This window comes from Haliaeetus albicilla, chromosome 9, assembly GCF_947461875.1.
Source record: "Haliaeetus albicilla chromosome 9, bHalAlb1.1, whole genome shotgun sequence".
In the NCBI taxonomy this organism is placed as follows: Eukaryota; Metazoa; Chordata; class Aves; order Accipitriformes; family Accipitridae; genus Haliaeetus; species Haliaeetus albicilla.
In genome coordinates, this window is record NC_091491.1 from 43558774 (window position 1) to 43575817 (window position 17044).

General features: G+C 47.6%; 1 protein-coding gene across 12 annotated transcripts in view; it reads right to left on the minus strand.

The window, feature by feature from the left end:
* MBNL1 (muscleblind like splicing regulator 1) overlaps nt 1–17044 on the minus strand; it is a 110163-nt gene that overhangs the window by 19854 nt on the left and 73265 nt on the right. For all 12 annotated transcript variants that reach the window (XM_069792962.1, XM_069792961.1, XM_069792959.1 and 9 more), the window contains 2 exons: nt 9595–9765; nt 3444–3644 (listed from right to left, as the gene is read on the minus strand). In XM_069792962.1, coding sequence (XP_069649063.1) covers nt 3444–3644; nt 9595–9663 — 270 coding nt within the window. In that variant the 5' untranslated portion in view covers nt 9664–9765. The remainder of the gene's footprint in view (nt 1–3443; nt 3645–9594; nt 9766–17044) is intronic.

Here is a 17044-nt window from a genome sequence, read left to right on the forward strand (position 1 = left end):
TTAATTCAGGAGATCAGGCACACTGCCTGACAGACTTGCGTTGTCTGCCCGCTTTCCTTAAAATCCCAGGTATATGTAACAAGAGCTTTTAGTTGTGGACAGTCTGATTCAGTATCCCAGAACATGTGTGCTAACTTAATTAATGCCAGAGTACATCAGTCTTGAAAATAAGTATTCAAAATTCTAAGCAGAACAAATCATATTCCAAGATTAGATGCTAACATCATAGTAGTTATTTTTCTCAAGGACAGTTCATTCCAAGGGAGAGCAAGCTAAGCCTTATAAAGCTCTCTTATCATGTCATAACAAATGACAATACCAACAGCAATAAGCTCACTTAAAGAGCAGGTAGACACACGCTGTCTTCTCTGAGAGGTAACGACCAGACCATGCAAAATCTTTCAAATCAGTTCTACATTTCTGTAATCTATAAAGTACATTAAAATATTCTGCTGTTCATAAACATGATGTGCTTATTTGGTATTTCTATACTAAATTTAGATACTCCAGGTTAAACAACCAATACACTGGAAAGCACTAGCAATTTATCTTCTCCCTTACATATTTCACTATTTAAACTGCATTTGCTGAAGGGAAAAAAGGAGGAGGAAAAGACAGCCCCTCCCCGCAACAGATACTAATTTTGTAAGACAGCAGCCCCGAGTGTAATTGCAGAGTCAGTGGGTCAACCTGGATGTGCTCCTGATCCCAGTCAAAATAAAAAGCAAAGCTTAAACAGCTTAAAGGGTAGAAGAAGCTGGATTTCTTTCAAGTGATCTACATGGTGCAATGGTTAGAGCAGAGCCAAGGGAAGGGCCCTGTTAGGAAGGCAGGGCTGGGACAGCCCGCCTCCAAGGACAAGGACATCTCCCAAGAGCAGAGCCCACTGAGATAAAAGCAATTACAGCAGAGAAGGCTGCTGGGTGCCGATGAGCTGGGATGCTAGTCAACTGGGGAATACGACTGAGAAGTAAGCGCCCTGCTTGACCACATTCTGGCTGTGAGCTGAGCCCACGGGAGGGCTGGCGCTGCCGGGGGCTCTCGCCGGCACAGGGTGCTGTCCCGCGGCAGCTCGGCCAGCGCGCAGGGACCCCGCCGGCTGCCGCACCACCAGCGTTTCCTGTGGCAAACAAAGTCTGCTTCCAGAGGAATCCCTGCACAGTACCATTTCACCAGGAAAGGTGACAAAAGAGCCACTCGTCTAAGTCTCAGCACCTACTTTCAGGCGTTTCCAACTTGGCCATCAGCTTCCTTTCCATACAAGTTCAAAGCAAAATCACTCACTCTTTTTTAAAGTTCTACTGACTTCAGATGTTTTTGCTGGCTTTTCCTAATTGACAAAAATGGGTTTTACTGCAGACTGTGCCCCTGGGTGTTTTGTGAGAGTAACACTCTCACAACTCCCTCTTGTGCAGAGGAGTTTGGCTCAGCAGTGTATCACTTCTCTAAATAGCAATATAAAGAGAATGCAAGCATCCGGAGGACCAAATCCTGCATGCTGAAGTCCCAAATTTCATTAGCTCCCTGTGTGCTTTGGTCACAGTCTGCTGGCCAGCACAAGCTCTGCCCCAGAGGCACCACACGAAGAGATGCCCCTGCACAGCCCCTCTCGGGCTCCCACAGACATACGTGCTTCCCTGGCCGTGGGCAGAGCTGGTGCTCGGGGACTTTGGGTACGTCCCGCTCCTCCTTACGAAGAGAAAGCTTTTGAGCCCACATGTCCCCAACACCACCGACCAGCGCCATGGCCTCTACATGGGTGGAAGCAGAATCAAACACAGCAGCTGACCTTGGTGCTGTGACCAAAGGGCTCCCCGCCATCGGCATCCTCCTCTGGGTACTGATTTCCAAATCTAGTGTGATTTATTTATGAGTTTATCTAATTGCATTTTGGTTTTAATCCACCTCTGGATTTGGTTTTAATCCATCATAAAACAGAGTCCTCAAAGGAAAAACATCCCTTGGTGATTCCAAACAGCCACCCGTGCACCAGCTCTCATCTCGGTGTGGCTGCATCTCCTGTAACCTGACCGTGCTTTGGGGAACGCTTTCCTCAGAGAAAACATCTCTAAAAAGGGAAGTGATGTGATCCCGCAGAAGGGGAACCTGTGGTGACGTGAGCTCTCAGAATAGTGACAGCAGCAGCGGGAAACACTAGCTGCCAGATGACCCTCCACAATCCTCCCAGCTCGCAGCCTTCTGAGCAGCAGCTTGTCAGTCAGAGATGCAACTAAGAAAAAGGAATTAATTCTCCTTGTAAGGATAATTAATCCCTGTTAATGCAGATGCATGGGCAGAAAGAAAAGCATTACAATTACAAGTGGCAGCATTTTAAAATAGACCTCCTTCTTGCTCCTCCCATCATGCCCCCTGAGTTCAGGGACCACATCCAAGAGCAAAACAACCCATCCACCCCCCGCAGCCCCAAGCCTTCACACCCTCCCCACGCAGAGGAGATGTCACAGTACCAGGATCTCTGAGACCTGCCACTGCACTGACGCTACAGGAACGCTGGTGCTGAGCACAGGGAATGGGCTGAGGGCAGAGCAGGAGGGCTGGAGCTGCAGGGACAGGTCACAGCTCGGCTCTCTCTGCCGCCAACCACAGCTGCCGCCGGCTGCTGCACGGCACCGGGGAGGGAGAACACCAGCAGCCGTGCTACAGGGAGAGCCGACCCCTTGCAAAGCGGCGCGTTCCCTAACACACTGCTGTGTCCGACAGACCAACGGGGTGACGGCGGATCACCCTGCCTGCTCAGCCTCTCCCATCGGTGCCTTTTAACCACCAGACCTGACCAGGGCTGTGCTCGCTGGCATGCCCCAAGCGCGTGGCAGCCGGCGGCAGGCTGCCGGCTCACCACCCGTGCTGCCGCAGTGCCGATAAGGTGGTGAAAACACCGTCGGGCCTTTCAGATAAGAAAGATTCAGGGCAAGGAGAGTACCAGCGAGAGAGCATTAACACTTGTCAGGTTTGTAGCAAGGATGATAAGCCGCGTGCGGGAGGCCGGCGGGGGAGCGCCGGCACCATCTGTCCAGAGCAAAAGTAATTGAGGCTGAAAGTCATCTTTTACCGAGACAGCTGAAGCTCTGCCCTTACACCCACCCCTGGTGCTCCGGTACCCATGGCTGTGCACCCCCCACATTAACACCTTCTGGGCACACACTAACACAGTTTCGAGGCTCTCTAGTTGCTGCCATCGGCTCTCCTAAAAGGGCTCAATATTTCCATTTCTTTGTGCAATGGAGGGTCAGAAGCAGAACCACAGACATTAACTTACTGTATGATCACTCAGTAACTCCCCGTCCTTACCCATCACGAAGATACGACATTATCAGCTGAAGTGAAACCTGCATTATTTTCTTTCACAAGAAAAATATTTTCTATCTAGGAGACATAATAAATGATACAACTTGTGAGACTAAGTTACACATATCAGCTCCTACCTCCAGCCTGTCTGTCCTCATTAGCTTTTGGGCAGCAGCGGCAGCAGCGGCAGGAACTGGGACACCGGGGTTCCCTGTCACCAGCATCGGGGCGGTGGGCAGGATCTCTGCTGGGACCAGGCCTGGGGAGACGGGCCCCAGGTAGGGATTGAAGGCTGCTGATGCGTTGGTGGCTAAGCTTGGTGCAACGGAAAACATCGGCTGCAATCAGAGAAAAGAAGAAAGACGCTTTAAATATTTATACTTGCCATGCCATCAGCATAGTGAGGTTTTGGCTATCATCTTGAGAACGATGGCAGTGAATTTCTGTTACTAATGGGAAAGAAGCATTTGTCGTGTTTGTAGAACATGAAGAACACCCGTGCAAATGTCGCACACAAGTGAGTCCACAAGGGCAGGGATCCCCTGCCAGCCTCTGCGGGCTCTCCTGCTCAAGCTTCCCCTGTGCGATTACAGCACATGGCAGCTCTTGGAGCAAACTCTCATTTGATCTGCGCTTGAGCAATGCCAACATACCCGAGCACTCCTCACGGCCGCAGGAGAAAGTCTGAGGCTCTTGGAGGGACACATCCAAAACATGTACAAACATCCACTCTTGGGGAAAAAGGCATCTGCGCCAGAGCTCCAACACACCACACTCAACTTCAGACACGGATAAATACATTTCTGACCCTGATGACAGCCAGCACTGCTTCAGAAATTTCAGAGGTTTAATACAGGAACAAGACCAGACAACCATAATCATTTATTTTTACAAAATTAAACAGGCTGTCCACACAGATATTCAGAAAGAAATACACTGCATCAAGGATACGCTTTATTTAGCCTAAAACATCAAGCCAGAGAAAGAGAGAGAGAGAGAGAGAACATGCAGATACTGGGGGTTTTGTTTGTTTGCTTGATAAAAAAAGAGTCAGATGCCCTTGCAGGCTCTCACATGTTGTGAAGATAATTGGATGTAGAAGACCAAATAATGCTGTAAGACCAAATGCGGAGCTGTTACACTGCAGTAAAGATTAAACAACTCTTCTGCCCCATGTAACACAAAGGCACCACGCTACCAGTGTAATTGCCAAATAAAATCTAGTCTGGAGTGTTTATCTTTAGTATCTAAATAAAGTAGTTACTCAAGGCATTTAGACTTTTCTTCCAAACTAATTCTTAGAGGGAAAAACAAGCACAGGGTTAATGCAACTCTTTTTCTCTGGTTCATATCTGTTTAAGCCAGACAGCATATAACACCACATGTTTTTGTATTCCTGAGGAAATGACTGAACCGTTTGGAAGCAAGGAACAAGTCCATTTGAAACACTGGACAAAAACACATGCAGAGATTACTGAAGAAAAAAGACTGAAAGTTGCGTAAATGGGAATAATTTCTTTAATGTCTCTTCATTAATGGTTCTTCATCCATGTGAAGGAAAAACAAACAGGCAAATTTTACAGGAAATAAAGTATTACTCTAAATACACTATTAATTAACTGCACTTTTAATTACTGTGTTATCAGCTATGTAATTATGAACATTAAAAATAAAACTACAAAGCAGTCTGTTAGTGTGTAACTTAAGAGATATCAATGTTTGATTTCAGCCCAATATACCCACTGCACAGCAAATAAAAGACTACCTCATTTATTATCTGCCGAGATAATTTTATACTAATATAAATATCCTGTGGCCTTTAGACCACTGCGAAATAATAGCATATTTTATCAGAGCCACTTCATATTATTCTGAAACTCACAGGTATTTTGCAATGTGCTGTACACATGTAAATTAGAAGATAAAAACCTGTCCCACAGTCGTATTAGTCCAGACTGCTGTTGCTGGCAGAAAGAGACCATGAAGTGGTGAAACCTGGGCAGCACACAACCACTTCTCGGTAGCAGGAGTCTGCCAGGGCACAAAGCCACCCAAACACTCCTGCACCCAGAAAAACTTTCTGGCGATACAGTGGCCTCAGAGGACACGCGGCACAAACTGGATCTCCCAGGGACCGTCCCAGCCGCCCCAGCACTGACCCGCGGCTCGGGCGGCTGTGGGACGGAGATGAGCGGGACTCTGCCGTGAGGGTCACCCCAAGCACGGCCCTGCATGTAACTGCAAACTGGTCAGAACTGGGACCTTAATGCCAGGCAGGAGAGGAGAGACATGGTGGGAGCTCCAGGTCAGTCCGAGCTGCTGGGCTCATCTCTGCTGTTTACTGTTCACTTGTTTTCCAGCGAGCTTTCACTTCCCCATCTCTAGAAGCAGAGGTAGTATTTCTCTATCACTGTGACCAAACCATGCAACTACTTACTGGTCTTGCAGTTTGGGCGCTACTATGCTGTGCACTGTGCAAAACAGCTAAAAAAAGAAAAAAGCAGCTCCTGTAGATCAGCAGAGAGAACAGAGGTGAAGGAGGACACAGCCTTGGATGCAGCTCTGTGCTGCCAGATGCCCCATAATCCACATCATCTCTACTGAATAATTCTGCGCTAAAAATGCCTGTGCACATCCAGTGTGAACCTCACCAGCAGGTCTGATCTCCACGGGTCTGCCTTTCAGAGGCACTGCTCGCTAGCGGGGTCTATCGATTAGGAAGGAGACACAGGGGCACCTTTGGAAATCGGCCTCTGCAGTGCAGGGGAGCCAAGCCACAGCTCCTCCCCAGACAGACAGACAGACAGACGGCTTTCTGCCAGCGCTCCAGCTTGCCAGCCCTGAAGGACCATCTGCCCGCAGGGAAGGAGCTGGACTCATTTAACGCATCTTTAACAGTCACCTACTGAGCACCTACCGTGCCTAGGAAAGCCCCGGAGCGTACCACATACACAGAGAGAAACACTGACAACCTACAGCCGCTCGTGAATTACGAACACACCTGCAGAAGGTCTGGGACCTTGTTCTGCTGCAGATTCGCACCTGCAGTGTGCAGCGGATCGCCTCCGGAGCGCCGGCACTCTGCAGAAGCTCATGCCTGACTACCAGCCCTGCAGTTCAGGTCTGCCCCACGTGCCTCTGCAGGCAAAGAACGGCCCCAGCAACTCCAGCCACCTTCGCAGTCCATCTCCGCTCTTCTGGTCTCACATCTGCATCCTCCTGCTTCTATCTAGCATTTTTCACACTCTTCCACACTGGAAAAGCCAAATCCAGGGTCTGACATTGCTATTGTGAAGCAGCACAGCATCACCCACTGATGTGCTTGCACCAAACTGATGCGCTAGTACCAACTGATGCGCTAGGACCAAAGCCGTAGTCTAGCTGAGTCCGACTCCCCCTAAACTGGTTTACAAGCAAGGAGGGCAGAACCGATCCGAGCAGGCAGAGCTCTTCCTCAGGATCTCAGTGCTTGCAGTCAGCAGGACATGCAATCCCCACTCACCATCTGAAATCCCCTCCCTCAAGTGCCAGCTAAAGACAGATAAAAGAGTGAACTAAAAAGGAAAGATGGGAAAAGTCCACAGACGTTACTTGCAACTACGATAATTAAAACATTTATCAAACAGAAATATGAGTGAAAGGATCCTACCACTTTGCTTACAAAATTAGAGTCTCTCATTGTTAGTTCACTTACTTTTATTAAAGTATAGGGTATAGATTTTTGTAAAACAAAAAAAAACTGCCTGAAGCATCATTAGATGGGATGATATAAATCACTTGTTAGAACACCCTGAAGTAACTTCTGTTTCAACTGTGCTAAAAAATAAAGTAATTTTAAGGCCAAATTAGTAGGATGACATCCATTTGGAAACACTATTGCTGGGACAGCCAATGCACCTTGCTATGAATCCTCACATTGAATGAGACTGAATTCTGAAAATACACAGTCTGTAATGTTTGAACTCAAGCGATGTACACAGAAATTACCCAGGCATGGGTAGAAGGTTTGTGCTGTACTTCAAAATACATTGACTTAAATTTTGCTCATTAGGGACAGTGTGAATGTAGCATAAAGGAGAATTTAAACTTGGTTTAATCCTCACACTAGTCTCTCTTTATATTAAAAAGGAATGTTATTCCAAAGGACAGCATTAGTATTTTTTTTCACATTTACCCAAACATTGGTACGTGCCTACACACTGCTTTGTATAAACCAGACACAGCCATATTTGGTTACAATTCATGAAACAAACAAACAAACAGGTTAACAGAGAAAAAATATTCTAAGCAATGGTTCTTACTGTTGTCTGCATTTTGACTTAAGCTTTCTCATAGTCCCAAATACGAATTTGCTGGCACTAATGCTGCATCACTGTACTCAAATCAGGAAATAAAAATAAAATTGTGGCATGTGCACACGTCTGTTTTGAGCTGCTGAAATTGAAAAATCATTTGGAGGTTGTTCTGGAGTTAAAGCACGTAAAGCACAGCCTGCTTTTGAGCTGCCTGGCTGTACAGACACTTAATTTTGTTTCTGATCTGAAAGCCATCAGCAGCGGGCACCAGCCCACAGGCAGCCCCATTTCTCCTGCAAGACGGGAGTAAGGAGCAGGCTGCACAGTGCAGCGTCAGGGCATCCCCTGAAGCACTGCGGTGCCACAGCATTTGCTGTCTGTGCGCTGACGCTGCCTCAGCTCATCTCCTTGCCTAGGTGACACAGACAATTTTATCTAAAGAAAAGCCAATCAAAAGAGAGAAAACAAAATGTGATATCTTCTCACGCTGTGCTAACAGGTACTAAAGTCAATTTGCTGTGACGATTGTACCACAACACCTTCTGCTTTTCTCCCCCACATACACTCTTTCTTGAAACAGCTGAGGCATAAAGCTCTGTGAAAGAGTTACATTAACTGAATCAAATAAGAAGCTACAAAATATTTACTGGTATTCTGTAGACCCACAAAATGTGGGGCCAAATAACCATTTGGCATAGGTATGAGAGTCCTTTCTGCTGAGATGATTTTTCTTGAGGATTTAGCTATATTTTGAGGGGCATTAATTGTCACTATGTCTTTTGAAATAAAAGTTGGAGAACTCATCTAAAAGAGTGAATATAGGTTTCCTAACAGAGGGTATCTAGAGGTAAATGAAACTCCCTAAATTCTACCTTTGCCAGCAAGAAAGGAATGAAAGAACAGTCAGAGAAGTGCTAATGCAGATATATTGATTTCATATATATTTTTCAACTTATTTTTCCCTTTGCTGCCATTTTACTCATTGAAAGAGAGAGCTTCAGCCAGGGGAGCATTGTTTGCATTTTTATGTAGAAGATACCAGCCTTGCTCATACATTAATCAGCGCTAGTTTCGCTCATACATTAATCAGTACCCTCTAATGTCTGAGCTAGAAATTTATATCAAAAGGGTTCTGGGCCAAATTTATCCATAGGTTAGCTCAAATGACCTCTCTGGATTGCATTAGAGAGGGATCTGGCACAGGGTGTTCAGCTCCCAAATGCGTATGTGCATGGCGGGTTGATGCCAATCATCTTTACATTCGCTGAAACGAGGTATTACTGCAGAGCCAGAAGCTCAGCCACGGCATTCAACTTTGTGGAACACTGCACTGCGCTTACTTCCTAAGGTATAAGAGGAACAGATATGATGTAATATATGATCACATTTTACTGGGACCAGATGAGAGATTTCTGATAGATTCGCCTTCCCTCACCCCTTGGCTTTTTGTAGAAAGTATGATTATCTGTACTACTTCTTCCTGCCAACCCTGAGCGGTAGATCGAGCAGGTCAGACTGACATGCACCATACATCACTTGGGGCAAGCTTTCTGCTCTGCCTGACAGTATGCTGTAAAAATCAAAGTCCAATTCCAGCAAGTAATTTCCTGAGAAGGTTCCCCTGAGTGAATGCAAAACATCCAGTGGGAATCTTCTCAAACCCAGGAATTTCCTAGAGCACGTGAAATTGCAAAGGAAACGTCTATTTACGAAAATCCCATGCGGATCACTTACTTTCTTAGTTTTAAGAAAGAAGTTGCAAAAAATGAATTAAATTAGCAAAAGATTAACAAAATTAATTAAATTAACAGTATTACTGCAGGCAAGGGAGAATTAAGCAGTACAAAGACATACAGACCAGCATTTCATTGTATTTGATTTCTGCACCAGTTACTGACGTTTGTGGGATTTTACAGGCATGTAAGCACACCTGCTAACTGACTTCTACTACAACTCACTGTACTCATTGATCGAAGCCAAAAAGCGCACATACCACAGGCTGCAACGGAGCACCAGGCATCATGGCATTGGCAAGCTGCATCTGCTGGGCCAGCATGGCCATGTTCTTCTGCTGAATCAGGTTATTGCGTCCATTTATCTCCAGCTGCGTTTTTAAGTGTGGTGGTGGGTGAAGATATTTGCAGTTTTCCCTTGAACATCGACCCTGAAGAAGAGAATTGACACAATTGGCTTAGAAGCTATAGGCCTATCTTTGCTCCTTATGTCATCGGCTAAAACAAACACAACAGACGCTACAGACCTAGGAGGAACACCCTCGGCTACTTCTCTAGGCTATCACATACTGACCAGAGCAACTTGACAGTTCTAGTATCCGCTGCTTGCTTTACTTTTCTAAAGCATGTATTTCTGCAGTACAACTCTAAAAAATAGTTTCTTTTAGAAGTTGCTCAAGGCGAGCAAACATCAGTTATTTTGAAAGTACAGCATGCCCTTCTTCTATGAGCACATTTTTGCTCAGTGAAAGCTATGCCCATGGGGACTCGGAACGGCTCTCCCCTGCCCCCAGACCTGCCCCCAGGAAGCAGGCGGCTGCGGAGCCAGAAACCCAGCAAAAGAAACGTGGTCCCGCTGCAGCAGCCAGCCTACAAAAGCTCACGTGCTACTCTGACAACGTTCAAGGCTCGCTTCTCCTTCTGCTGTGCAGGGGCACAAGAAGCACTGAGCGCACAGCAAGATGTGTGGTCAAAGTAGCATTATTTCCAGGAAAGCAGCACCAGCTCTGTGCTTTCACTAGACCTGGAATACAGCATCTTTGACGAGGACCTCTTACACATGACGCATTTTTGTTGCAATTGTGTAAACCAAACAAGAAAACCAGAATTGACTTGTTTCTAAACTTTCCATTAAATTCAGATGTGGTAAACAACAAATTTCATGCACTGATTTTATTTGGATGAGAGGACATTCATCAATTTGACAACCATTGACATCAAGAAATAATAAAAAATAATTCGATGTACAATGTACATCCAAACCCTACTGTACCTCCTTGTTACCAAGTAAACCAGCTTTGCACGTAAGACACCCCTGCTTGGTGAATTCTCAACGGGCTCTCCTGCTCTGGGTGCCCCCACCTGCGAGGTCCCAGCTGGGAGGGAGCTGGGGTACAGGGAGCTGGGCATGAAGGTGACTTCTGAAAACTAGCCCCAAGTCCCCCCAGCTGTGGCTCCATTGTAAAAACCTCTAAAATGAAAGGCAAGCCAGAGCGAAGGGCACTGCTGCGCGGCCGCTCAGGCATGGTGTGCGGCACAGGGAGGTCAGGGAAGAGACACCCCCTCTCCTGCGGAAGGGAATCCTCTCTTCTCATGGCTTCTCATGTGAGCTGTGATCTCACGTGCCATGAGACTTCAGAAAATGCAAATTCATTAATATGGAAGCTTTACACACTAGCTGTTCTTTAAAATTGTAACACTGGAGCCCAGACTTTCACTAAAGGGATGACAATGATAAAATAAAAAAGAAAAGGAGAACTGAATCCTTTTCTGGAAAAAAACAGATTCCTTAAATTACATTTTTTTTCCTTTACTCATTCATCTTTGAAATAAATCCAAACAGGAACAATGACAAGGCAAAAGACAGCCTTAATTTAAGTAAGAAACCGTTTTTATCAGGAAACAAATTAATTCAATATAGTTTGACCTTATACAGCAGTTTTGCTCAGAAAGTTAAAATGTATTCCTGTTATAAGATCTGCCAGAAATCTAATTTGTACGATGATTTTTGTCTCCCCTTAAGGCTGGGATAAATGGTTTGCTGCTACCCCCCTCCCAACTCATCGCTCCTGCTGGCAGTCCGAAGCTCTGAAACTCATTTTCATAGTTATTCAACTGACATCTGAGTGATCCTTGCATAGGAAGATATACCCAATACAAAGAAAAATACCTGAAGTTTTGTGGATATCTTTAGGCTATACACCAAGATTACAGAAAGCCCCATGTATATGCACACCACTACTGTAACGAACGGCAAAGAAAGTTCATCTTTCCCAGCACCCGTTCATAATCCCGGAGCGTATTTCCTTGAATGAAATGCATTTTCCATTACACAATCCCAGAGACAACGCAGAGGAGCTGAGCGACTGCTGCCAGTCACAGCGGGAAGGCGCAGGCGAACAGAAGCCCCCGCGCTCGGCCGTGCCGTGCTCGCTGCCGCCTTGCTGGCCCTGGGCCACGGGGCTGCAGACGTCAGCCCTCTCCTTTGTGGCAAGTGTCGGGGGGGTCCCGCAAGCCCTTTTGCGTGGGGCCTTTGCCTTCCCCTTACGCAGCCCCGTGACGGGGCTTCTGCGGGCGTTTGCTCCTTGGACTGCGGGGTGCCACGGGGTGTCCTCGGCAGAGCTGACGCACGGGAAGGACCACTGAAGTCACTTGCAAGAAAATCTCCCTAATAATGCAGCTCCAAATGTTGGAAAGCAATCAAGATAGAGGCCAGATAATGCACGGGAGCTAAAAGCACAACAACTATACTACAGATAAGACAGACGTGCAGCCTGAGAAAATATTTTTACAGGGGAATGGAGTTTCCTACTGCAAATAAGGATTAGGATAGTTCAGTAACAAACATTAATGATTCATAAGGAGAAAAGATGAACTGATGGTGGCAACAGGACTGGGTGTTTATGGAGTGTGAATTTTAGTCACTGTGCTACTAATTGAAACTGTGTTTTTGTATGTGTGTGTATACACCTGTATACACGCATGCATACGTGCGTTTGCTGGTTGCTGTTCCACCCGTGGGAGCTCCCGGGACACCTCCGGCACCGCAGGGCGCTGTCGGCAGGGCTGCACCCACCCGTGTCCGTGGGGACCAAAGCCAGCACCTGACAGCCCGGAGCAGCGGCCAGACCTGCGCAGGGGCCAGCGCAGCCTGGGGCAGGCCAGCCGGAATGACATCTGCCACCCGGCTTGTCCGCACAGCACGCCTTCGCTGGGGGGAAAGCAGGCTTTCAGCCTGGGGGGTGCTTTCGGACAAAACAACCCTCAGTTCTCTCCTTTAATGCCTTACTGACAACACAGTTCGGGATTTAAGCCATTTTGCACAAATAAACCAACATCATTTCAGCACCCCCAAGCATTTCACAATTATATGAAATGGTAGGTAAAAGGCAGGCACTTTGGAACAGCTTTATTTACGTCAACTTTTCTCTTGATACTAAAACCTGCGTTAATTGTTGCTACCACTAAGTAAGACGGGGCAAAATTGCACATTTACTAACTGCCTGGAAGATGATATCTTACATTAGCACAGTGTAAAAATCAGACTTAATTACTGCTAAATGAGTAACATGAAACTACAACATGTGTTGCTGGAATCAGACAGGAGCAATTAACAAACCTGATTCTGAAAGGCAGATTAAACTCAATGTCCTTATTTCAGTGGTGGGGTTTAGGCTGCTCCGCGCCTCTCCAGACTGGATGTGAAGTCTGGCAATATGTGTTGGACATCATGACCGCTTAATGTACTTCATAGACTTAAATGCTTTAAGGCCAGAAGAAACCATTCCAGTGATCTAATGCAACATCCTCTAGCTCCTCGGAAACAAGGAGCCCCCTCTGTTGTTTCCCCATCAAGGCCATCATTTCTGTTCGCTTAGCAGCTGATCTTTAAGGAAGACAATTTACTCTTGAGTTAAAGACTACAAGAATATACCATGTCCCCAGGTAAAATATGCTTATGCTTAGTGATCATTAGCTACTATCAAAAAGTTTACACCTTTCTTGTTTGCATGTTCTTTTGGAGCCTACTGCAGTGTTTAACCTTCAATCTTTTTTAATTTTCAGATCTTAGCAAATTTTCCATAAGAAACGCAGACTTCTCTGTTTGGGAACAGGGTTTCTTGTCTTTCTTTTATTCCATGGACCTTTAGAAATGGTCCACAGAGTGCCCAAGAGTCTGAAAACACAGGCTGAAAACCACTGTAAAAAATCTCAATCAAGAACACGGACTGCATTCACCTCCTTTATACGGCCAGCAAATAGTTTCTTAATTAGTATTTCACTAGATTCTGGTAACTTCGGTCAACAGAGTTTCAGGCGGATTTTAATCTCTGAATCTTTCCTGAACCCTTTGCTGTTTTTTCAATCACAAAAAAATGATTACTGTAAGCGAGTAAATTCAGAGAAGTGGAAGTTGAGCGTGCTGGCAGTGTCCTGAAATGCCGTACCAGCACACTGTCAGGGTTTTACCAGAATCCTCCTGGACTAAAAATTATTAAAAATGCTCCTGAGGCTCCTCAGGCACGCTCTTCAGCAGAGGCCCGCCGCAGATCTCTGGTCCCTCCAGACAAGCGGGACAAGGCCTCCGCCACGGGCAGAGCCAGCAGGGAAACTCGGGGCGCGCAGCGTGGCATGAAGAGGGTGGGGAACACCCACGCGGCGCTGTGATATTTGGGCAAAACCCCGTTGCCGACAGGCCGCGTTTACTTCTGCGCCCAGGACTCCTGCCGCAAGAAACCCGGCTCTCGCTCACGCCGCAGCTGACGGCCGGAGCGGTGGCTCCCAGCCAGCAGCCGTGAGGAGAAGAGGCCAGGCCGGTGCAGCCCGAGGCAGGCGCGGACACGGACCCGCTGCGGTGCCCGAGGCCCACCGGTCCGAGAGAGCCGAGCTTTGTGGCCCTGCCGCGGCCTCGCCTGCCCGCCGCGCAGGGCAGCGCCAGCGCTCTCCCTGCACGTGTCCCCGCTAAGCAGCCCCGCTGTCACGGACCAGCACCCATCGGCACCGCGCTCCCGATGGCGGTGGCGCTGCCGGAACGCGGCCCCGCCGGAACGCGGCCCCACGCGCCGTGGTCGGCCTTTGCGCGCGCCCTGCTCGCCAACAGGCCCCGCGGGGCGAGGAGGACGAGGGCGAGCTCGGCCCGGTATCCTCCCAGCAGGAATGCCGGAGCGGGAGGACGCGCGGGCCACTCTCACATGATGTTTTTCTCCAGCTGTCGTATCAACAACGTTCAGGCAGAGAGCCCAGGCCGAACTAAACAGCCAGCCTGACTGTCATTACATTAGGGCAGCGTGATGTCTGCAGTATTTTAAGCTGTCTAGCCTTGGCAAAAGCGGGCGATGGGGACTGGGATGGGGATGAGGAGTGGGTGGCACTCGCCCACCCAGGGACCTGTGCGGGCCCTGGGAGGTGTCCCCCCCCTGCACCCCCCCACAATTCTAGGCTTGGGTCTGGCATTAGCTGCCCCAAGGGAGCAGGGGGGCGAGGGTGCCATTCTCTGCGGTAACGCCTCCTGCCTCACTCTTCAACGCTTCCCATGCCCGTGTTTTTACAGTTCGCTGGGCTGGGGGGGAGCCGTGGGGGGGACCCGGCCACCTCCTCATCACCGTTTGGGGAGGCAGGAGGGATGGAGCCGGGGGGCTGCAGGTCCAGCATCACCCCGGGGGCTCTGTCTGTCCGTCTGCCCTCACTGCCTGCTGGATCAGGCTCACCTCTGAATACGTGCCTAATCTGAACGTCGTGCAAACGTCACGAAGGGGTGAGGGCTTGCAAGGGCTGTGCCAAGAAAAGACATTTGTTTGCAAGGTGATCTACCTGCGCGTTACCTTCTGCACCACTCTTCCTCCTAGCAGCATCTCCGAGAGCCCTTCTCATGCCAGTGTGTGATGCTGAGCTGGTGCAGCTCCCGTGCCCCAATGCAGGCAGCTGGGCCCAGCTGTGGGGACACACTACACCTCCACCCCAAAAATGCCCAGAGGTACTCGTCTGCCACTCGCTCCCTGCTGCTCACAGGCAGGTCCCACGCTCCGAGGGCTCTAGCAGACTTGCCACTGGCTTCGCAAGCACTCAGCACACACCGCTGCCTGCGCCAGCGCTGCCAGACGGCATCGGCACCCGCCAATGCTCCGGGGAAGCTGGGTTTGCATCCTGGCCAAAACCGCGGCAGCCGGGTAAGTGAAAAAAGCCAAACAGGGAGCAGCTGCAAAGATGGCAACTGCAGAAGAATGGGAGCTGCCATGCTGCACGAGGAGCCGGCGCAGGGGTGGGCGATCCTGAATGACCAGGGACACCGGGATGCTACACAGAAGCCACCAAATACTGCTTTTTGACCCTTGCACAGCTGCCTAAGAAATAAAAAATAATCCCCCAAACACACAGAGCACTGAATACCTTAAAAAATTGGTTATTGCTAATCTCAGGGGGGTTTTTTGAGCTACACACCAAACCCTGAAATCTAGAGTTTTTCCTGAAGATTACTGCCTTTTTATAAAAACTGCTAGTCAGATTATTGTGCTGATGAGATTTTAGTTGGAAATATGAATTAATAAAAGGTGTGTGTAGGAAAATATTTACTTTTTTTATTCATTTGTTGACAGAAAATGCCTGTTTTCTTTGAGTTTTCTATTTATTTCCCTAGACAGGTGGAAATGAGTAGTGCTGCCTCTCAGCATGTGCCCTGCCTTCTCTCAGTGCCAGACAACAGCACTTGCCTTTGTATTTGAGAAACCACTGCAACATGGAAAGCACGGAGTGAAGGCAGGGGAACCTTTCTGTGTTACGTTACCACTTCCCAAACACAGGGAAATGTGTTTTTCTTACTTTATTTTTCAAATTCTCTTGCAGAAGAATAATTATTTATTGGTGCAGACACATTTTAGACATGCAGATTTCCATTTAAATTATTGGTAAGATACCAGGAAGAAGTATAATCTTTTTAGTGAACAGCAGCTACTACACAAACTTTTAAAGTCTTACTTGAAATACAGCGGCAAGTACACATTTGCTTCTGCTCTCGTTACAGAAGTAAATCTTCTAAACTTATGCTAGCTCTCCATTTTTGTCTTAGTTTTTAATATACAAATTTATCTCCTATTCTGTACATTTCACTTTCATTGCTCAAAAACGCTGTAAAGAGCAGTCCGCTCTGGTGGCGGGATCAGGATGCCCTGGCCGCAGCCTGGACGTGTGTGCCTGACCCCAGCGGTGTCCAGTCTCCTGTAATGCCTCATTGAGGTGCAGTGCCGGGTTAATCAAGGTCTAGCGATCAAGAGTCAGGTCAGGAGTTTTTCCTCCCATTGCCTTCAGGGGAGCAGAGACACTTACCTGTCCCCTGGGCGCCCTCCCACAGACTGCCAGAAGCATCTCGCAGCTATGCAATTTGGTTTTATTCCCCACAAAGCAGGAGGCATTTCATGTGAATATTTGCAGAATTGTGGAAAAGAAAACATGGAAAACTCAGACAAAAAAGAAACTATAGTCAACCCTGTCTTGGAAAAATCACCCCCCAAATTCTGCATTCTGAAAATACAGTGTAAGTATTTCTACAAGACTTGGATCAAATTACAAACGTTGATGTTACACCTAGACATTTAAGACCTTCACATAGATGAGCAAAAAATGAGTCCATTTCTGTGAGGTCACTACCATGTTCTTTACAACACCATGTTTCTGTGAAGTGCAGCACGTCCTGCTTTGAGATCCCACACTAAATGT